General features: G+C 44.1%; 1 protein-coding gene across 1 annotated transcript in view; it reads left to right on the plus strand.

Annotated features, from left to right (window-relative positions):
* The window catches only part of LOC115451917 (collagen alpha-1(XIII) chain-like), a 229,590-nt gene extending 205,481 nt beyond the window's left edge, over window positions 1-24,109 (plus strand). The window contains exons 2-17 of the mRNA XM_037441139.1: window positions 12,983-13,053; window positions 13,153-13,188; window positions 15,428-15,463; window positions 15,888-15,959; window positions 16,063-16,131; window positions 16,844-17,023; window positions 17,109-17,258; window positions 17,569-17,605; window positions 17,647-17,838; window positions 18,160-18,338; window positions 18,587-18,721; window positions 19,427-19,453; window positions 19,647-19,694; window positions 20,818-20,922; window positions 21,685-21,729; window positions 21,850-24,109. Coding sequence (XP_037297036.1) covers window positions 12,983-13,053; window positions 13,153-13,188; window positions 15,428-15,463; window positions 15,888-15,959; window positions 16,063-16,131; window positions 16,844-17,023; window positions 17,109-17,258; window positions 17,569-17,605; window positions 17,647-17,838; window positions 18,160-18,338; window positions 18,587-18,721; window positions 19,427-19,453; window positions 19,647-19,694; window positions 20,818-20,922; window positions 21,685-21,729; window positions 21,850-21,918 — 1,451 coding nt within the window. The 3' untranslated portion in view covers window positions 21,919-24,109. The remainder of the gene's footprint in view (window positions 1-12,982; window positions 13,054-13,152; window positions 13,189-15,427; window positions 15,464-15,887; window positions 15,960-16,062; window positions 16,132-16,843; window positions 17,024-17,108; window positions 17,259-17,568; window positions 17,606-17,646; window positions 17,839-18,159; window positions 18,339-18,586; window positions 18,722-19,426; window positions 19,454-19,646; window positions 19,695-20,817; window positions 20,923-21,684; window positions 21,730-21,849) is intronic.
* Window positions 24,110-24,143: the final 34 nt, after the last annotated feature.

Below are 24,143 nucleotides of genomic sequence, written 5' to 3' on the forward strand. Positions count from 1 at the left end.
TTTGATAAAATTACATAATGTACTTACTTATGTGAATATTAAATTATTGGCGAGCAATACCCGGGACTAGACGCAGTGTGTGTGTGCGTGCATGAGTGTGTGTGTGTTATGTGTGCGAATTGTCACGACATTTGTCAGCATTAGCGCAAACGCGGCGCTTGTGAGCCACCACCTGGCGCCGGCGACAACTGACAAGTGACTATCGCTATCACTAGCACCTTCTACTCGCCCTAGTCACTACACATTACGTATTAACAAGTAAAACTGTATATTTACCATAAAAACTAGTCACTCAACATTTTTTTTTGTGTTAATTAGCCTCAGTGATAACTTGTCATCGGGTGACAAACTTGGTTTTCGAGTCGCGTCTAAAAATGTGTACAACTAAAAACACCTACACCGGTTAATTTAGAACGAGCATGATTTTTGACCAGCTAGCACGATGGTAATACCTTTTCTATCCCTGGGAAGTCTCTTTAAGATCCCACTCAGTCCAAGGAACCGAAGCGGTACGTCGAGGTAACCGACTTGCTTTGCACTCCGTCGTACCGTCTAGAAACGCGCGGCAGCATTCGACTACATTAGAGGCGGCTCTGGGGTACCACAAGACAGTACCATAAATTGCTACTGAAACAGTTGCTACGACATACGCGTCAACAGTTCGTCGGTACGGGAGTCGAAATCAGCGGTTAGGAGATCTGTACTTCAATCGACTTTACTTCATTTCAGGGTCACTTTTGTCGAACATACAGCCCCGAGTGTATGTCTAATAACCCCGAGAGATCTCATTCTCAGTGGCTTTTTACGGCAGGTAGGGTCACTCTGGCGGGTACGCACACAGGTAGTAGGTAGGTCACCCTCACCGGTATTCTTCCACGCCCCGTTCCACAAAGCTGATAGCAGCAACACCTAAAATGCCTAGACGAAGCGCGTTCCATGACCGGGCTATAAAAAATCCGACTTAACATGGGGAAAGTGTAATATATTAATTTGGTATTTATTGATAATTATAGCTAAACGTGGTCAAGGATATCAGTGAATTATTATAATTTCTTCGTTACGAAACCTCGAGTCAAGCGCCTTTTGGCGAACTTTATGACCGATAAGACTACTAAGTACTATTATTATTCAAATCAAATTTGAATATGCACAATCGAATGTCGGTATTTCCAATTTGTTAACAATCATACACCACGATGGAATTCGCATTAAATTAGTTAGTTACGAGTGTTGCTGCGCATATCCACCCTAATTGGGACGTGTCGGCGCGACCGAATGACATTCAACTGAGGTTAACGCGCGACTCACGTGAAAACTAACATCAACTTGTATGTACTTCTAGTTAAGAATCATAATGTCTTTAACACACTTCACCACCCCATTGTGACTAGGTGTTTAATCAAATGTTGTGCAGCGCCTGTTGCGTTTACAAAGCGCTTACGTTTTATCTTCAATAACACGAAGCGCGGTGCATGCGCTGTGCAGCCGCGTGGGTTGTTACATGCTACGTCGCTGGACTTATATTTGACACTGTGATTTCCCACAAGATATACCTGTTGTATATTCATTACGTAATTAATTTTAATTGTTTAAAGCTCAACTTACTTTGCTAAGTTTTTCGTCTGCAACGAGTGCTTTAATGTATTATAAGACTTGAAATAGTGTAAGTTAACTCTAGATATATCCAAAAAATCATGTCAAATGAGACATGACCACCGCTGCTTACAAACTGCATCGATACCAGAGGATCTTCGGAGCGGCGCGCAGGCTGCGATAGGTTTGTGCCCGCGACGGGCCGGTATGTGCAGAATGTGTGGCGCGCGACCTGCGGCACGTGGATACCTATTGTACTCGACGAGGCATGTAGATTGTAGGCCTGTAGAACCCCGCCACCTCCCCGCTCACCCCCCACGCCCCTCTGGCCTCGCTGCGGTCACATCTCATCCTATACTGTACAGTATGTAATATGTATCCTGGTTATACAGGATGTATGATCGACATCAAGCAACAATGATAATCAACATATCGGTCATAGATTCATTATTATAAGATGTTACATTATGTCATATATACCTAGTAGCATTTATGTATAAATATAAATTAATTATACCATATACAAGGAAGGAAAGAATTAATGTAAACAAGTTATGATATTGTGGCAATAGACGGCAGTGTACTACATACTTAGCTGTATTGTATTCGTTGAATCATTGTCACGTTACTAGAATTTAAAGTAGGAGTTATGTATTTAAAAAAGGGTTGGTAGTATTATATCTTCCTATATTATACAAAATGTGTAACGCATTAAGAATCCGTCTGGCCTTTCCATCAAAAGGTTTGATTATTTTGTCTTAAATGAAAGTTATTGATGCACACATTTATGATTACGCGTTACAAGCAAATCAATAAACTTTCATCCTACTCCAATTATACTTAAACGCCATTTCGTCCTGTCCATTTCTTGTGTATATCATAGCTTACTATATCCATATCTCCGGTTCTAATTGAGGCAAATGATTCGTTTAGGTTCAAGAACTCTCGCTGGAACGAGCTCTTTCATTTGAGCTTTTGTCCTCTTAGATTAATAGAGTTGGAGGGAAGGTGTGCACACTCGACTTGACTTTTGAATTATATTATCGATTTTGATCAAATTTTACTTTTGAATTATATTATATTCAGTTTTGGCTCGCCTGTCTCGTTTTAAAATAGTCTGTTTCTTTTTAAATGAATTTCTAAACAGGAATCACCATAACAAACCGTCCAAACGATATGTAGTACATAATCACCATACCATTATATACGTGCACAATAATTCTGAAGAATTATGGGCCATGTTGATATTGTTCCAACAATTTCATAAAACAGAGTTAAAATCTAAATTTGACAGATCTACTACAATCTATCACACGAGCCGAACACTCACTCCAATGTTTTATTCCCGTACAAGCTTAGTTAAAGAAAAGGGGGTAGTCAGGGATGGAGTCAATGAGTGATGCGGCGTATAATTAGATAAGTAACTTCCACGGTAGTTTCATAAGTTTCATTCAGAAGTAATCTATCAGGTCGGGGCGGCCAGGTCGGGCGCCGCGACTCCCTCTCTGTATGGTGGCATGCGTTGTAAATAAATCTAGAATATGTGAAGTCCAGATACACTATCGACTAATGATAAAAATAGCGTAATGCGTCAGCTGCAACAGGACTCGTCGTAAGTTGCCGTTATAGAGGGCTTTTAAATAGTTCCGTTCCGTGGAAATAGTTGTTGATGTACAGTCGGGTACACAATTTATCTTGAACCTGTCTATCAGTTAAATACCGACTGCGTTTGTAATATTTTACCCCCTACCACTATACGATGTCACCTCGTTAACATGATATGCTGTTCGCAACCCAAAGGCTACGACGGGTGACATCTAATAGCTTGGTGAGTTCCTAGGTTTAATTTACGACTAATCATTCGCATGGAGCGAACAAGGCTCGATAACATGATACAACCTCCATACTGGGTGCAAGGCTGAACGCGATACTCACGCAACAAGCCGCAGCACAGCGGGCGATAAGGCAGCTGTGAAATAAGAGGACTCGACATATGGACGTAGACTCCATGAGTCGCAAGTCCAAAACTACGTAGCTTACCTTTTGGAGAATTGTGGCACGAGCTTATATATTAATATAATATTACGTAGTTCCATAATATTTGTTTAAGAGCTCATCGGCTAAAGTAAAGGCGTTGACGGAATTAATATAGGTACATATTACATTGGTTATTTTCTTAACTAGACATTATCTCGGCTTAGTTTAACGTTTATACTTGAAAGAACTAACAGTTAGTAGCTAATTCCCATCACAATCCCGTCACTGCATTACGTTTAGTTTCGGACGCGTGAGCACTGCGGTAATGTGACGCCGCTCAGTCGTCAGCTGTTAGCGACTGTACGCGCTCCATATAAGCTAGATGACCAACAAACCATTCCAAATCATACTTCTAAGAATAAATTTTGCATGCAGTTTATAATCAATACGATAATATTGTATTATATAGATCAATCTATTATTCATTAATTTACTTGCGATACATAGTTTACATTGTCGAAATAGTAATACTTATGCTAAGTTAATACTATATTTTTCCCGAGCCTGCAGTGTGGCCGCAGTTCATATCCTGTATCTTGCTCGATAACGTCCTTGACCACGGGTTACTAATACTTCTCGCTTCCTCCCGCTATTCCTAAGTTATTTTGTGGATACAAAACAGCTCCAGATTATCAAACCAATCCTTCATTCTGCAGATTATACCCTCTAAACTACACATCGGATCTCTTTCATGAGTGTGTACTAAACTCAATAAAATATTAAATGTTTTCACCCCGCGTCACTGTAACTCGTATCACATCAAACAGCAAACGCAAAGTTTTAAAACGCTTTCAACAAATCAAACATCAACGAGAAAAACCAATAACGTGTGTAGTTATTTGAGTAGGAAACTAATTTAATTTGGGGTATAAGAGGATTGAGCGGAACATATCGGGACCGTGGTGGGGATGAGAGTTTCGCGAGGGGAGGGGAAATGTGGTTTTGGACAACTAATTGAAAAAGTTTGTGTCGTGCGGAACGGGAGGCGCGCGAACTCCCGCCGCATTGTGTGCTGCCCACGGCCGCCTTACCACTCGCGCGGCGCGGCATGACGCGACATGCCCTTTGTCCAGAGCCCACGTCAGCTGACCATGATTACACATTCGATATATCGGCCCTCGGACGATTCACCGCTCATGGTACGGAGAGGTCATCACATTACACATCAGGTATAGGTACACTGAATATGTCGACGCAGCACCAACACTCGTGCTTAATATGTGAGGCTTCGTGTGAGGTGAGGTGTCACCGGTTTGTATATTATACCGAGTTGTACGCAAACCCCGCTGTGGTCAGTTTTAAAACATTACGTAGCAAGTGTGATTAACGTCAATGTCATACAGTGAAGTAGGTATGAGGATTATTATGTATAGTTATTATTAATGTTTGTGGAAGTTTACATCATGCGAGCTATTTACTTTTTAAAAATTTTACTGTGAAGTCAGCAGGCTCAATAGTTAAAGCAGGAAGGCTTCGATAGCCGTATGATTAAAAGAGGTTTTTTTTAAACTTTCAAAGCTGCCCTTCGGCAAGAACGACCTCGCAAAAAGAACATATGCTCACGAAGAAACAGAGTCCCTGACCTTATTGTAATTATAAGATGTGATATTATCATGTGAATAATTCTGTTAACATGTTCAATAGACTATTTCATTCGTTTTTTGTATAATGTTTATAAAAAAAATTACTTCGTTTAAAATCTACTATAAAGATCATAACAACCCTCTAAAAATTAACATGATAATAATATAAGATTATGAAATCCGATGGAAGGGCTAAACGTGAAAAAACGGAAAAGAGACGCAATAATATCTAATGACGTCATCAACAATATCAACCCAGGCACCCTCCCCCATACAACAGATATACCACCTATAATACTTTTTGTATTGATGTATAGTCGCCGAGCACCATGGTCCGCCCTTCTAAAACAACTCGCATGTATGTACTTGCGACTTCAACGCGCTGAAACTCGCGCCCGGTGACAGTTCAATGATATTATAATGGTAATGTTAGGGTTAGCGAATGTAAGTTTGCCTTAACAATAACCACATTATATAACCTGTTCTTTTAAATTAATTTATTTTATAAGTAAATGACATTAAATCTCGAAGTTCAGGTTAGGTTAGGTTGAATAAATAGTGTTTAAAATAAAGAGGTAACTTAATAAGATCCCAAAAAGGTACATAGTGAAAGTAGTCGCAGTCGGCAGACCACTGGCGAAGCTCCGGAGGCGAGCTTGCGGCGCGGCGCGGCGCATGGTTAACCGCGGGAGCAGCGTAAACGTGTCGCGGCATTTAATTGCGTTACCACCTCACTCAGCCAAAGACCCGCGCTCGGGTACAGGGAATAGTACTGTACCAAGCTGAAGTGTGTGTATGCTCCCTAAGTTTATTACTTGTTATGTACACTCCTTTATGTAACGGTTTAATGCTAAGTATGTAGTTTTACTTCAGTATGCATTATTGTATGTTTTTTATATTTTAATTATTATTCAATATATTACATTCATTATGATCGGTTGTCTCATTTAAGAAGTCTTTAGGACCCCCAACATTTCAAAGCAGTATTTTGTAATTCAAAGTTCTGAGAGAGTTTTTTATTATTTAACTTTATATTCAGGTGAAATAGCCTCGTCGTTCAGTATAGGATACACAACGCTAATTCTAAGCTCTTCCTCGGGAGAAGTGTCCGCACAAACAATTCCAATGTTTATTTTTCCGAGGAGCGTTCTTCCGCAGACAGTATATTAAATTCCTCGCGAGCAACAGTTTACTCATTACACTGCGCCGAGCGGCGCTGGGTGCCGCGCTGAACTTTGCCGCGACCGCTCACATACTGCATGGGCTATAATATATTGCATGATGTAGATACATTATATGATAAATAATAATCCGAGATAGGTTAGCAGATGATAAATGATAAAAGATACTAGAAGGACATGATACAATACTGAGAAAAGAAGTCCTCCGTCGCCACGCCGATGTTTATTATCAACCTAATAAATTGTCTTGAAAAAGTTGGTGGTAATTTGAGTAAAGTCCAAATATAATGTTTACAATTCTACCATGTAAAGTGATTGTGTTCTACGGAGTCACTGAAGACGTGAAGGAGAAGCTTCACTTTTGTGTTTTATGTTGAGTACTGGAGACTCACACACTGTACCGGTATTGTTATAAAACAATAAGAAACATTGTTTTATTAGTTATCAAACGCGCACGCGCGGGTGCCTACAGCCTGCAACTGTTGCGTCTGTTCTGTGGCAAATGATCTTCATCGAGGTGTCGCTCGGTTCTCTCATATTTCTGCACACTATTTAGGTATTATGTATAGGAGAGGGAACGTTGTTTCCTTTTATATTTTGCTAGTGTAAGAAAAACTCCTTGTTGCACTCACTGGTTGTCACGACATGGATAAAAACACCAAAACTTCCACTGTTAAATTGTCACAACTTATTTCGGAAGTCAGATCAGCATAATCACCTTACAGAGCAACTAACAAGACTACTCATTTCGAGACCCATTTAAATACAAAATCCCCTCTCCGCGTTGTTCTGTCACTGTTTCTAAAAAAATGTACTTTTACTTAAATATTTCTACACTAGCTTGTGCTCGCGGCTTCGCCCGCGTTAATAGTAGTCTGGGGTAAACGTCCCACTATACATTTTCTCGGGATAGGAAGTAGCCTGTGCCCTTCCCGGGTGTCAACTATCTGCATACAAAATTTCATCGAAATCCGTTGGGTAGTTTTTGAGTTAATCGCATTCAAACAGGCAGTTGTTATATATTGTATATGTTTTCAAATATATATTTTAGATGTTTTTAATAAAACTAATCAAACGTAGCCGAGCTTTTCGGCCCGTATGGTACAGTCACTCTACTTACTAGTTACAACAGCCCACCGAGAGATGTCGCGACACGGGACATTGACGGGTGTAGACAGACGCGGTGTCACAGTACTAATGGGTTGTTATTATGGCGAGTGCCGGCTCCGCGCTGGTGACTAATAGAAGGCATCACTCGCGCGCCGCTACCCGAGTGCTCCTTCAGTGACTCCGCGTCTCTCGTGCCTTACACTTTCACTCACAATTTGCACTTGACACGTGCTTTGTCTTCATATTTGCTATATTAAGAAATCTGTTTTATAATAGAGCAGTTTTTAAAAAGTAGAAGTCAGAACGCTGTGTAACGATTACGCAACTGTCTTCATAATCCTGCGAAGCTAGAGAAAACATTGCAAATTTGGAGGGCTCTGTTGTCGGGAATTATAGAATTCGGAAAAAAGCTAATCTCGTTTTTTAGACCTGGCCTAACTGCACAAAACTCAACAGCGAAGCTACGACCAATCTATGCTTTTGGCTACTGTAGCTAACACTGAGTAGTACTAGCTAATTCGTAGACACATCACACTTATACATTTGTATAGAAGCCTATGAGATCATAATAAAGCCGGCACGGCGCGGCGGCCGTCGGTAATCCCGCGCCGGCATTGTTCCCAGCCGGGCCTTGGAGCGGAGCGCTTTGCATTTGTTTTGATACTGTGCCACCGCAGCTTACTGCTGAATGTTTATTACTTACCCCCCGCCCCTAGCTCGGCATCCCTTTACCCCGCGGCCCGCGTGATATAAAATTTAATATGGCCGCGGCGCGCTCGGGGCTCGCCGCCGAGTGCTATCAGACCTTATTTACATGTTTCATACAATCCAATCATCTGCCGCGTGTTTCCAGAATACATCTCGCTTTATTAAAGTATTGTAAAAAAATCATTACACTCAGAGAATTGCCACTGCATATTTTTTTTATTACCTTAATAGACAAACGAGCAAGCGGTCCACCTGGTGGTCCATATGCCGCCCATGGACTTTGCAATGCCAGAGGCACAGTAAGTCTCCTGTCTGCCAGGGTCCACTACTCTATATTCGGAGCTTTAGACTTATCGATTTCTTAATATGTATGTCTCAAATACCTACTTAACAATGCAAAATTGTAATCAGCTTTCTAGACACATTCCTGGTACTAATACTAATGGCCTAGTGCTGCATTACACGAGAATGTAAGAACCCTAGATATGAAAGCAACTTAGCATATCGGTATGAACTCTGTAGTACTGTTTGAGGCAATAGCAGCAGGCGGTGCAGTTCTGCTTCATATTTTTATAGCGATTACTGCTTGAGGAATACAGTACATCTTCCTCTATTCCCGCTCCCTATGTTCGTTGGCCGAGAATGGGTATTTCTCATTTCTCTCTTCTAAACATTAACTCCTCGTACCTACAATCCACAATAAATCTTGGTTGCCCCCAGTGGTGCTACGCCGTGACTGTTCTGTTTCCGATACAAGCATCTCATTAATACCACACGTGCGTATCGCGACACCATGCCAATGCTCTCACAGTAAGTCGCTTCCAAATAAACGTGTGTAAACATTAAACCGTTTTCACATGTGTCGGTAGTAACGTTCTCGCTGCATAAAATATTCTCAGAATACTCGACATTATGACTTAGCGGGCTATGAGCCGGCTTGGTTGGAGGATAGGCCACGATATGATAACGCCAGCTCGGTATATGCTGCCATTGCTGACAACAAATCACGAAACCGTTTCAACACACTGCGCCGTTTAAAAAGTTAATGTAGAGTCACAAATAGCGATACTTTGTTGGGAAGCTGCGCGTGGAGCGACAGCGGTGTCCAATTAGCGCAGACTAGAAGCAGCGTCTCGACGCCTCGAAATACCACCGTCTGCAATACCTTTATACTACTGAGTTTCAAGACACGTAACTTTTGTGGTAAGGGCTATTGGCAGCAATAGCGAAACCTCCTAATTAAAACTCTTTATATGGTCTTATTATATCTAGGTTATATCTAGGGGTAGAACATCCCTTCTTAGTCGACTTGTCAACATTTTCCTTGGACTTCACTTAAGTTAACATCAGATGAAGAGAAGCCACTTTGCTGTGCTAGAAAAAGAAAAGGAATTTCACTGACCTCAACATCCTCTCCACTGGAAAAACTGTTTGACCACTGGTATTAATTCCTTCTACTCGATTTTTTTTTGAGTTTATAGGTATTATTACCTTTTAAACCATAAGTCGTGACGCGGCCGGGAGCCGACAGGGTCCGCCTTGGCGGCTTGGGTGTTCCGATAAAGCGCCGCCGCTCTGGAGAGCTCTTCCGCGCGCTGTTTATTATTATAACAAAGGCTCGCGGAGTTGTCGCCGCGCAAAGTCGCATCTCTCTTCTTTTCACTTTGACACGCTATATTAGGCTATTGAGCGTTACGTGGCGCAGCACAGCTCTCCAGAATCGTGATGTCATGATTATGTCGCTCTTTTGGCTTAGCTATTTCGCTTGCCACATCATGTAACCAAAGCTTGTGTTTTTCATTTCGAGAATCACATGCGAATTGCCCCAGATTGGAAATGCACCGTTTTAAGAGATTTTCCATGACATTGAGTATAGAAAGTTGAATGAAGGAAAACAAGTTTATTAAACCGCTTTATAATAACGAAAACTTTTATTAGTAGAGGCGAGCCGAACACTGTATTTGAAAAAATTATAATACAGTGATGACATTATTATAAGGAAAATTGTGTTGTCACTGCGGAAAAAATACCACAAATGTGAATACTGACTATAGACCTAGAAACAATATATTAGTATATGACAAAATATTTTATTTTTTCGCAAATAGTTTGATAATTTTTAAGCCTCGGAACAACAAAAGCCTGTTGAGGTGAAAGTATAATTGATAATAAAAATATTTTTTTTCCTAGCAACAAGCTGTAGCAATACCAGAAATACAACAAAGCTGTTAGATACCGGGAGTGGGGCACTTTGTAAAATTCACGTTACAATAAATCCATACCGATTACAGATAATATGACGACCGTTTATTGTTGTGAATGGTTATTGATCCGTCCTCACATAGATGATGAATCGAATTTTGGCTGTGAATATTCTTAAAAAGATGCTACATGTGAGGACACCAACGACATAATTATTGTGAGTGATATTTGAAGGTGGCGTAGCTTTCAGATGTTCTCTTTTTTAATTCAAGATCGCGACTTCGCTAATTTTCAAATAAATACACAGCTGTATGTACTTGTTTCCTCCAATCTAGCGGCGCGCAACGCAATTGTCGCGAATACTTTTAGTAAATCTATATCAGTCCGGTAATAAGAGCATTTTACGAGTAATCAGCGTGAGCAGCACTCCAGTGACGGACGCGTGGCGCAGGGTTGAGAGGGGCGCGACCTACAAATTTGAATTGAGTTAATGATGAAAACAATCTGTTTGAACAAACAAAACAAAACAAAAGTTGGAAGCTCATCTGCATAAAACAACAGAGCATCGCGCCAGCACCGCATCACCGCTAGATGTTTTAGGTAATTATCTTACAAGCGGGCGACTTTCATCGCATGTAGGCCGCCGGCATCCGTGAAGTGCTCGGCAGGCGAAGGATATGGTAGGCGAGCTAGCTTAGTCAGGGCCTACATCTTTCTCACTGATGAGAACCACACCGCCTTCTTCACGTTATTTTACCTAAAATTTATATTTTTTCCCCTTTCTTAACTACCAGTGGGAGCTGGCTTTTTTGATAACTTACATAGTGGTTTGCTTATTAATTTAAGAAAACTACTAAATGTCTATAGCTATATAAGTAATTCTTAATTATTATAATTAATAAATAATTACTTGACCTGTCATAACTGCAAATCATCTCACTGTCTACTTATTGTTAGCTCATACCTAGTTTTTATAACTATAAATGACGTTAGACCTAACAGATAGTGGCTTCACATATTCCCTGGCAAACTCCCCGACCGTATGGATGACTATAGCAAAGTGACTACACCACATTGTTGTTCTTTTCTGTTCTATGCCGGTCGAGTCAGCCCTTTCACTCAGTGCGTGAGTACTTAACTAATTCATTCGCCTTCTGTATCATGTAAGGCGCCTGGATGTTTGGCCGGTGTATAATATGGTGCATAGATACATTTCAAATAATACTCTTACCAGAGCTAAGTCATAGTCGGTGGTTTATTATTATATATATAAACCGGCAGTCCGGTATCCGTGGTCCGCGCCCTACAGTGTGAACTGCATACGCAGCCACAACATGTAAAGAGACGCGCGCGGCGCTGACGCCGCCTCTGTCTGTGCCTACCGACGCGATACAGAAAGTCTTATTGTCCGCCATTACTCACCAACCTGTAAAAAGGTCATTTACAGACAGTGAAACATTTCCGAGGGTGAAAATAGGCCAATGTTCTGCTCCTGAGCGAGTGTATCCAGCGTAGAAATGTCGCTCACACGCGCCCAGAGAATCCTTTCGGCTAAATATACTTACACCAATTTTAGTTGGTGCCTGTTTATCGCGGTCTCGCTTTAGAGCAACTTAAAATTAATAGCAGTCACAAGTTATACGCAATCAGAAGCCGCGCGTGAGTGTCGGGTGATGCGCCCTCTGCGGACTCATCGGCGCGCGGCGCGGTCGAGAGGTTTACGGGGAGAGCCCTCGAGCCGCCTCGCGCCACTACACACGGCACTCGGCTTCACTCGACGATGTCTCAAATTAAGCGGAGTGGCGGCTACAAGTGCCGAGTGCGACCGTCCCATCCGCCTGCCGCGACGGCAGCTTGCATCAGACGCAAAATACGCACTGCACACGCTTCGCGCCCTACTTGAACCAAATATGTCGCAGTTTCAACACATTTAAAAACTACAACAAAACGAAATTCTTTTCTCACAGTAACATAAGCTCCGGCGCGCAAAATGTTGTCGGTGTGCGAGTAATTGTCTAACAACACACAAAGCCACCGCAGTGGCCGCTACTTGGCGCTTTCTTTTTTTAAGCGACCTACAATGTTAATCGTATGAATTAAAATGATGGTATATCGAAGATCTGCACTTACTTACTGAAGCTTTATATATGCTTAAAAACATACTAGCCTTTTTCGCTCGCGACTCCGCCCGCGTGCTAACTGATCTCCTAGAGAAAAGTACATCCTTCACGCGGGCGAAGCCGCGAGCAAAAGCTAATTTCCGTATAATATGATGTGACTATTATTAACAAATAATAGTCACATCATTATTTACATATTATCTGACTCAAGCCAACCATCTCAGTCACAAAGAGAGAAGAAAATAAAAATAAGTATAAATGCCGACAAAACTTCTTATTTATTTTCCATCATAAAAGTATTCATGATATCACGGGGCTCCTATATAATTATAATTTGAACGAACATAGAAATGATATAATAGTAATAATATTTCTCTACGACGGTGCCGCTAGGCTCTTAAGGAATATTGTATATTGACATCCAAATAAGAGACACTGTTGGTTACAGGGCCTCCCGGACCGCCCGGCAAGAGAGGCAAGAAGGGGAAGAAGGGCGACCCTGGCGAGCCTGGACCACCGGTGAGTGCCGCCGGCCGCGGCGATAGCGCCTCCGCACGCACCGCTTGCAACGACACTCCTCATGCAACGCTCTATTATTATTATTCATTTTATTTGCAGGGCTTAACGGGCGCTCCTGGCAAGAATGGATTCCCGGTACTTTTTTTGTTTAATTCATAACTTATACCCGCGTTTTCCGCGCCACGTGAGACTTCACTCGCGTACCGCGCACTCCACACTGCGCCTCTCAGGACCACCTCTCAGCTCTCCCCTACACGTACTGTAGCCAGTTATGATTTAATTATGGCAAACTTTAATATTATTAAACTTTTGCCCAGTCAATTTAGACCATCGTATATCAATTTATCTATCAGCTGCCGAGTCTGAAGAGCAGCAGCTGCACACCACTTTCGATTCCTATGACTGTCTTATTATCTAAATATCATGCTCTTTGGATTAAAGCAATGGCTACGCTGTCCACATTATGTGTTTGTATAACGTACCCTGGCCTTAAACGCACGAGCTCGTGGTTGTGACAGGCGTGCATGTGTGCGCGTACGCGGACTGTACACGGGTGTGACATTTCAGGGTAGCAAGGGCGAGAAGGGCGAACGAGGCTTCATGGTAAGAGTCCGGAGCGCCGTGAGTGCCGCGCTTGTACTCCTCGCTTAGTAGCAGTGCCGCGGAGCCGGCGGGGCGAGTGGTCCGTGCCCCCGCTAGCCGTGCCACTCGTCCCATCGACAAACTCGCCTTGTGTCTCAACAAATAACTTGCTATATTCACAGTAAAATAATTTCATTCACTCAATATGACGATAAGTAAAAGACCGATCCAGAATCTAAGCAGGCAAGGCGAGATAATCCGCAGTGTATCGTTGTTATGCTTCCTGCAAGATGCAGACTAACTAACCGAGAGGCTGTGGCGACTGCACTCGCCTTCGCCTGTAGGTAGCCGCTTTACTTATTCGCAGCGAGCACGGAGGCACGCGCACTCTCGCCCCGCGTCGTCGTGTGCGCGTGCGCTCGTATGCCCCGCCCGAGCTCGTCGCGTGGCTTACGTATACTTGTGCTGTCCGCTACATGTATTGGACTTTTTATATTATCATTTTTAAAACTGTACATAGTTATAATACTCCGGTTATTCAGAAGGTACTAAATTGGCTAAGCTTAGTACAATAGAAACATAATGAATGATTACAATACATAAAAAGTACCATCCGCATTCTGGATGACTGGTCGAGTCCCGCGTAGTTAAACTAATGTAATCAGTATCTACGAAGAGTATCATTCGTTAAAGACGCTTATTGCTGTTAACGGCAGTGGTAGTGGCAGCAAGAGGTCGCGAGTCCAGCCGAGCGGGCGGGAGCCTTGCTCCGAGTTGTGTGTGCTGGTAAAAGCTGGTAAAGGCTGGTAATGTAGCAGTTGTATAGCATTGGTAATACCTGCGGACCGCAGGCGGCCGGAGTGCGGTCACACCGCGGCACTGCGCCGCGCACAAGCTAGCGTCTCGTGTGTGCTCGCCGACCATGTCCGCAGATATTGTCACAAGTAGTATTGAGCACCTATCTGATATATATATATCTCCCGTGTTATATATATATATAACACGGGAGAAAGGTCACATATTACTTAATTAAAACGGCTTCTTTCCGTAGCAATCGCAATACTATCGTAGTTTACAATACTTGTTTTACTCAACGATAGCTAAAAAGTTGAAGCTAAAAACCTTTTCCGAAATACAAGTCAACGTCTAGACGTTTCCGAGACAAAAGGTAGATATATTATCAACACCCTTGTACCACAATCGAGGCCTTGACCTATCCAAATATAGTTCAAATCCGTGCAACTGCATCTTTGTTTGCTTTTAACCAACATACAAAGAGTTTTGAAACAAGTTATTATGAATCTCGTAAACAGATTAACCCTCAGCAATGGAACTATTGCGGCTTAACGAGCAGTCGTCCGGCGCGATATCAACACTTGCGAGTTGCGGCTCTAGAGCGAGTATGTCGACGATTCCTCGTCGTTTCTCCGTGCAGGCCGGTCTGAGTTGACGCGAGCTGCGTCACAGATAGAAGTAGGCTAAACTGGCTGGCTCGAATCCGCCATTCAGGATGAGTGACCCTAAACCGTTCGCGGAGAGTAAATTCGGTGCATATAGTTCAGCCTAGCTCGAGAGGAAGGAACACGTGTAGTTTAGAGCCTTTCTTCGGTCTGCATTGAGCAAGTGTAACTAAAGGCCGTTATAATTAATATTCTAATACAATCTATGCTTAGTATGGACTAACGTTGTATTGATTAAGCGTTGGATCGTGGAACTATTGTCAGTAACACACTAAATGCGAACTTCTCTATAGTGATTAATTATTATAATATTTTTGATGATGTGTTTCCAGGGGCCGATCGGGTTAGACGGACCTAAAGGCGACCCGGTGAGTAAAATGATTCGATCCGTAAGCTCGCTACCGACGGAATATTAATAACTATCTTTTATATCTTACTGCGATAGTCAGGAGGGTATTTAAAAATATGATTATTATAAGCTATGTTTGTATTAATAATTAATAATTTAATGTGTCGTGCAAGTTGCAACTATCTGGAGAAAAATGTGACGTTTCTTTGATGCTCCCCTTGGCGCCACGAATGTTGAATAAAGTATAAAAAATTACCTACATACATGAATGTTGATCAAACAGCTCAGTTAATAAGGGCAGAAATATGTGTAGGTGGCAGTGATGATCATTACTTTTATTTTTTTTTACAAAATAGTTAATGTTTTTACTCGAAAATATGATTAGTAGAACTTATTGTGGTAAACGATAGTATGAGAGTGTGACAGGCATGCGTGTGTCGCAGGGCCGGCCGGGGGACAAGGGCCAGAAGGGCGAGCACGGCAGCCCCGGCTTCGACGTATTCTCCGCAGTGAAGGTATGTACCGGTGTAGGATCTAGTCGGCCCGTACTGCACTGTGTACACAGTCGCCGAGTGCGCCGCGCGACCCTTACTGATCGTGCTCCCGATGTCGTTGCAGGGCGTCAAACGATCAGTGGACAACTTTAAGATTAGTCCGTACACGAGCGCCGAGATCATAGCCGTCAAGGTACTCCGCCTAGAGACGGCCTCGTCGTCCGCACTCGCTTATTTCGTTTTGACCTTCTCGTATTGCAAACAATCTTTTGGCTTTATATGAACACAATATTTTGCGCTTATTACTTAGAAGTCGAAAGCGAGCGCTCATGGCAACCGGGAGCGGAGCGCTTGCGAGTGTTGTTCGTGTTGAGCTTAGTAGTGTGACGTGTGTGTGCGTGTATTGTTGTACTGATGTAGTTGTGTGCGTACGTAGGGGCTGCAGGCGGCCGGGCACAACATCTCCGCGCACTCCGTCATACAGCTGAAGGTGAGTGACGCCCGGCACTGTGTCGCTTCACGCTTGTCGACGCACGCGCGCCGCCCTCGCAACGCCTCCGCATCCGACACTCCACCGCGGACAAGCCCCTCGATAGCGCTAACATCTTGCGCTGCTTTACAATTTTATAGTTTATATATCATCTTTATGTAGTAAGTCTAAAAACGGTCTCATGCATGTATATTATGCTTGTTCTGCATACTTTAATTAGTAAAAGATCGTCAAACACGAGGATCGGCATCTTGTGAGCCATTTCGGGAACGCCGAGAATTATTTTTACACACAGTAAGTACACGTGACACGCTTTGCCTTGGCTAACGGTGAAGCGGTGCAGGTTGTGTCCGCACCGCAGCCGAGTAAGGCGGAGAAAGTATGGACACTGCTAACGAAATATACTGGATGGCAGGGCGAGCCAGGGGAACCAGGACCCCCGGGTCCGCCCGGCCCGCCAGGCGGCGAAGGAGTACCGGGTCGCGACGGACGCGTCGGGCCACCAGGGCCGGGGGGAGCGCCCGGGCCAGCCGGCGCGCCAGGACCCGCCGGCCCTCTCGGCCCGCCTGGACCGGTCGGATCCATCGGACACAAGGTGAGACGACCACACTTTCCAACACTAAATATAAATTCTCTCAGAATGTATAAAAAAATAGAGTAACCTCTCATGGGATTTTCAGGGTGACAAAGGCGACAAAGGAGAGCGAGGTTACACGACAACATTAAAAGGCGATGCGTTTCCCACCGGCATCATCGAGGGTCCCCCGGGCCCGCCAGGACCTCCCGGTAAAGCCTCCCGCGCGCGCTTACTGTACCATACCCCCACGCTTGTTTGGTAGTGCGCTAGCGGTGCATGCGCGCTCTGTTCCTCTGTGGGCCCGACATCGACTCGTGAGCGTCACGCGCCAGCCTCGGCTTTTAATGGTGACGTGTCACGATGTTGGGCCGACATCGGACATGTAATTACAGTAGATTTTGAACTAATTCCACCCCTGGGTCACTTTTGCACTTTTATTGATATCGATCGAGTAACTAGCTTAACCACCAACACGTAGTTAGTTAGCTTTTCTAACCGGCCACAATAACACCGAGCGCCCCGGGCGATATTCGCTCAATTTGTGGGGCGGTAATGGCGACTAGCCGTCGGAGAGGCCGGCGCGACCGGCGTGTCCGATGCGTCGGGTCGGGCATGACACGTGTGGCGCGTGTGTGTTGAAGGGGCAGCGGGCGCGCGCGGCGAGCGCGGCGAGACAGGCGCGGCGGGGCCGCCCGGCCCGGCCGGCGACCGCGGCGCTCGCGGCAAGCGCGGCAAGCGGGTAACTACAAACATAACCACCATACCACCACTACCATCGCACGCTGCTCTGTGCTGCGCCGTGCGCGAGCTTGCTTCATTCACTCCAATCGCTCGTGTGTGTGATTCGAACGAGCGAAGCACGCGGGGCTGTTTTTTGATATCTCTCTTGGGAATTTTTCCTTTCGACCGCTCTGTATGTGGTCTGTCTTTTGTTGTTAATTGATAGGCATGCGCATGACGCTTCGCACGCTTGCATGACACCGACACGCGACACCTGACTCGAGACGACGTTTGCGTCTCGTACTTAGTGTAATAGTACCGCGGCCGGCGCGGTGGTACAAACGACAACCGCCGCTTGCATCCCGGCAAACGTGATACGGCGCGGGTGCACGCCGACTATCAGTACGGCGCTGAGCAGTGCGGCACCAGGTGAGCGGGCATGTGCTGCCGGCACTCGGACAACTCGCCTCACGGCTGCCGGCGAGGAGGGTGCGGAGTGTTAGTAACGGCGCGTGGTGTTGCAGGTCGCGCCGGCGAGGCGGGGCCGCGCGGCCCTCCCGGACTCGCCGGCCCGATGGGGCCCGCCGGCGTGCCCGGCCCGCCTGGCAAGCCGGTCAGTAATGTCTCATTCCGCACTAATTAATAATTATTAATTGTCAATAAGTTTAAAGTTATAATCTTCTATATTAAAATGCAAACTGTGCTTACTTATAACTTGATTTTTCACATTTCGTTAAACACTATATTAAGCTATTCCATAATGTAATAATGTGAAAACCATTGGTGGACCTAATTAAATAAAAATTATGTCACCAGACGTCATGGAAACATGTATAACATAAAATATGTTGTATTTCACAGGGCGAACCGGGGCCGAAAGGCGTAAAAGGAGAATACGGCGACATGGGCTCACCTGGCATGCTGGGCGCGCCGGGGCTCCCGGGACCGCCCGGGTATCCCGGCCTCAAAGGCGACAAAGGCGATAAAGGCGACTCGGTGAGACGCGCAGCTCGCACACGACACATATCTTGCCACCATAAACAATTTATCCCATTTAAGACTAGGATATTCAAATACAACTTTAGGTGTAGGCACACCGCTCGACTATCATGCACTTAGTCATATTTTTTCTGTATCATGTTTTCTCCACGTAATAGGACATTGAGAGTGTTTCTCTAAGCTAGAAACCTTGAAAGAACAATCAACAGCATATTTATTATACTACTGCAACCTCTTCGTCTCTGGATTCTAGTTGGGCCAGACTACGGGTGAGTGTTGCATGTGTTCGTGTCAACCCGCGGTTCTTAAACGATCGCATCATTAAAAATGTAACGTAATGTCTGCGTATGTACGTATGCAGTACGTAATAAGGTAGGTAGCCCAACGTAATCTGTCCCAGTACCAACAACACTATAGTATTATGGAGCGCACATCAGGCAGACTTAGTAGTAGTTAGTAGGGAGGGGAGCTTAAAAGCTTTGTGATCCTACCAGCTTATTTAGCGTTTTGATAATACTTACATTCAGATATAAGTCTTACCTGCCACATTGAACACACAAATATTTCAATACAGAAGTATGCCTAGTATGCAAAATACCTTTACGGAACTGTGTAGTTAAATCGTTAGGTTTAATTGATAATATAGTAACGTTTCGCTTGTGGATTGTTCTCGGTGGCGGCGCGGCGGCGGTTCCCGACCAGAAGTACAGGAAGCTGAGAAGGAGGCAGGTAACTGTCTACTGTCACCTGTCACTACACTTACCTGCACCTGCACCAGCGCGCGCCTCGCTCGGCGCTCACGTCTGTCCGCCAAACAAAACTCACATCGCTGGACATTGTGCTGAGTCGCAGGGCGGAGCAGCGCGGAGCGGGGCGGGGCGGGTTGTATTATGTGAACTGTTAATCTTTATGCCCACTGTTGAACTTGCAGGGAGACGGCACCGGCTACGAGCTCTACGGACATGAAATAGTAAGTACTGCGCATTTTGTTACTCCTAGCTCTAACTCTCGTGAGTCTTTTTATATAAGTGTATTAAGATTCGCGGCCATGTTGGCAGTATCTATAGTTAACAAGATAAATTGTGAAGTGTTAGGCAGATAAAACCTCACCTCGTTCTCTCATTAGAAATCGATGTAAATTTTTTATGCATTCCGTGCGCGTGAGTCCGTCGAAAATCCGTTAAATCAGTCATACTCAAACTGTGGCCCATTGGGTCTTTGTGATTGGCCCACATGGAGTTACAGGCAAAGATTTAAATTTCGCACCCATTACAAAAACATGTATTGTATAGCTGGCTTTAGTGGTTTTATTGTGACCACCTTTTCTTTTTTCAATAAATACATCGCCAACTTTGAATTATGTTTTTTTATTAACACTTAAATATTTTTGGGGCCCGCGCATCAAATCCGAATCGTGTTTGTGGCCCCATTGAAAAAAAGGTTGACTATGGCTACATTAAATCATAGTAGTAGTAGTAATCATATCCTACATTAAATTCTAATTAAGTATATCCCAGACTTTTTTCCGGCATTGTTTGTGTTGACATGGCGATAATGATTCACTATTCGATGAGCTTCTCAATCGATTACTTCCCGCGAATACAAATAAAAATGTTTCTAATGGTATAATTACGCGCAAAGTACCTAGTCATTATTGCGCTCCTACACCAATCAGACACTAACACTGGTATGGTAAAGAACCTGGCCGTGTCTCGGTACCGGGCGGAATCGAGCGGCAGACGGACACTAGGCAAGGACGGAGCTCCGGGTCACCACCCACAAGAGCACATAACAGAACAGGTAACGGTTTCAAACACTCGACACAACTCGCTCCTGTTTTATAGGGAACATGACTGGTGCCGTCTACACTGCCCCGTTGTGTCCGCGCGCATACGTCCACAATTGCCTACGATTGGTCCTGCTGCACAAGACATTCAACTTACTGTCTCATAATCCCCATAGTTTTCTAGATACGCAATTCTGCAGGTTTCTTGTGACGTGCTTATAAGATACAGATAAATAAACTGAAGTATGCATTAGTGATAAGTATTGATTGTTGAAATCGGGAGAATATAATGTGGTATGTGTTGCAGATGATGGGCCCGCCGGGTGCTCCGGGGCCCGCGGGGCCGCCGGGAGTGGCCGGCCCGCCCGGAATCAAGGGCGACAAGGGCGAGCCCGGCACGCGCGGCAAGGCGGTGCGTACCTCACCTACACAATACTGAACCGACTCAATACTCATCGACCGCTAGGGGGCTAGTCCAGCGGCTGCAACTTCCGCGATTGATACTGCGGTGCGTGCTCTCTCACGCTGATCATCCGCTTCACACTAATGCAGTTCCCACTTAATATGTTCCACTACTTCGATCGGGCGGTCAATCATTTAAACCCAATCATTAGGCTAAATTCGAAATTTCGACCGCGCGAAATGAAGACAGCCGCGTTCAGTTCTCACAGACCCAGAGGACATAACTCTGGCTATCCGCCTTAAGCACGAGCACAAAAAACTCTTACACTCCACAAGACCGCAGTTCCGTCCTCGCCGCGTTCCCCGTCCCCCCGACCTTTCTGATAGTGCCGGCTCGCGTGCCGAAGACGATAACATTGTTAGATTGTAGGTCGCTTCACGTGCTTCGCGATCCCATAATCGTTGATGTCTCATCCTTTCCTAGTGATCGTCCTGAGCCGAGGTTCGTGACCCGAGTCGTCCTCAGCATTCTCACTTAATTTTTAAAGGTTTTGAGTGCCTAAAGCGCTCTCCCGAAAGTCCGGTGTGTTTTTATAAGCCCGCCCATAGGCCGCAGCCTATACGGCCTATTTACAAATCCAGGACTAATAAGTATATATACAATTTTACCAACTGATACAAAACGAGTATAGTACATAGCCGAGGTCACATTCCCCAATCCACCAGTGAAGCTGGTTGTTGTTGCTTGTAATCGGTATGAATTTTGTTACAGGGCGAGAGAGGCGAGAAGGGCGACGCGGGTCCCATGGGTTTGCCGGTGAGTGTCTCGCGAGTGTGGCGCGTGTGGCGCGTGTGGCGCGGGTGACGCGGGTGACGCGGGTGACGCGCCCACTCCGCAGTGAGCAGTTCCCGTGTAACCCGCGCTGTTGTCCGGCAGGGTCCGGTGGGGCTGCCGGGCGAGCCGGGCCGGCCGGGCGAGGCGGGGCCGCGGGTGAGAGCCTCATGATCCGCGCCCTGGTCACTCCTGCTGCTAACCGACTAAACCGCTAACCGTAGTGTACGAGGGCGAGGGACACCACGCTGTATGCACCTAACACTCAGTGGGAGCGGGCAGCGCCTGTAAATTGTATATATTTTGTATGTAATTCGCATAGCCTAAGTGAGACGTTACCGCGCCTAGAATAAGTGTTGCAGATCTGTATAAATATGATATTTTTTATTAAACTGGTTACAAACGTTGCGTGTGGACATCTAGAGCGGGCGCCGCAGCGGGGTGGACCGCTCGGTGCGGCGTCCTCGCCTGTTCGTTTGCGACGCGTGTGTAAGTAAGTGTAAGTATTCAACAGTCCGATTGTAAATATTAATGTCATGGTTTATATTATGTATTATGATAATATGATTGTATAAATCGTGTTTATCGTCCGGTTCCTCACTCGCATGTAAGCTAGTCGTAACGATATTTAAGTGTAGACATTAACAGTGAAAAAATCAACGATCAGAGTGTTTATTTTTAAATGTAATCTTTATATAAATACAATAAGAAAAGAGCGATACTTACTGTACGGGCAGAGCGGCCGCGACCTCCACGCTCGCAAGTAGCAAGTGCCGTCGGTTTACCGAATAACGATATATTTTTAAAACCGACTTGAAAGGAAGAATGTTTTTCTATTCGTCGTATGGTTACCCCATAGTCCTGATTTAAATTATTCCTTTTGAATTCAATCTCGTATAGCTTGGGAATGGTCCCATTTTAATTTCACTGATATACGACCATGAACTAAAAAGATGGAGAGGAGAACTCCTCAAAATCAAATAGAATTTTAACGATTCTTTTTGGGTTGAAATGAATATAGCTTCAATAGCAAAGATGTCGTATTTTAACCATAAATTTCTAAGTTTCGGTTTATTTCTATCTTGGACGCAACCTGGCGTATAAGTCCTACTATGAACATTTCTCAGATAAAAAGTAGCCAACTTATATTAACTTTATCGAGGACATGATCTATCTTAGTGTCAAACTTCACACACATCGGTTTAAGAATTTCTGCATTTATTTCTAATACATCTAATACACATTTTCAGAAATTTTTGCTTTTCTAATATTGCTATCAACTGTTACGGCAGCTGTCAACAAAGGAAATCCAGTCTGTGCTTTTTACACCGATAAGTCGAAAGCGTTTGACTATGCAGACCATAAAATTCTGTTACGGAAACTGTATGGGTACGGTAGACGAGGTAACTATCACAAACTGATTGAATCATACCTAAATAATAAATGCCAGTTTTCATTTAGTAACGCACTGTCAAAATGACCCTGTACATCTAACCCAAGAATCATTAAATATGGTGTACCTCAGGGCAGCATATTGGGTCCACTCCTGTTCCTAATATACTCGTACATTAATGACCTTCCTACAAATACAAAACATAAAACAGTTCTCTTTGCTGATGACTGCACAGCTATAGTCAATGACGTTTTACAAATAGACGCGTCATAGACTAACAAAATTGCACATAAAAATAGAGCAGTATTTACTAGTCGCATACCTGTACAGCCCTAGCAGCTCGTATCGATACGGCCTTTGATACAGCCCGAGCGTCGACCGCCGTCACCATGACAGTCGAATAAAATGCATTTATTAGTAAAATAAGTTAAATAGTGTATACTTATTACTAACGTATGAAATTAAATGTTGTATTCATTTACTGTTGGAGTATAATTTGTACATCGTCTAAGAACACAGGAAGGCATTTTATTTATAAAAATACAAAAAGTTAGTAAGTCGACTAGCCACGACAGCGGTTGGAGGTTGACTAAGTGAATGTCGGGCAATTACCTTGCTTTCGTTGCCATTATTGAGCTCGGACAACGTATCTATGTAATAAAAACATCTTAGGCTGTAGTGGAGTGCACTGTGTGTTATCAGAATGACATTCATACTAATCTCACTGAAATTATAATCTGGTTAAACAATAATAACCTAGTCATAAATTAATATAAAACCAAAGTTATGCACTTCTAGCAGCGGCGTATAAATTCGAATATTCGCATTGGATACGAAAATTGTAAAATAGAAGTAAAGAGTGCAAAGTTCCTAGGTATTACTCTGGACAATAAACTTACTTGGAAGGTCCACATCGAAGAAGTCTCTAAACGACTATGTAAAGCTTCATACTTACTCTCACAGCTGGACTTTACTAACGCGTACTAGGGCATGGCATTGTTTTGGG

Source organism: Manduca sexta, chromosome 21 (assembly GCF_014839805.1).
Source record: "Manduca sexta isolate Smith_Timp_Sample1 chromosome 21, JHU_Msex_v1.0, whole genome shotgun sequence".
NCBI classification, from domain to species: domain Eukaryota; kingdom Metazoa; phylum Arthropoda; class Insecta; order Lepidoptera; family Sphingidae; genus Manduca; species Manduca sexta.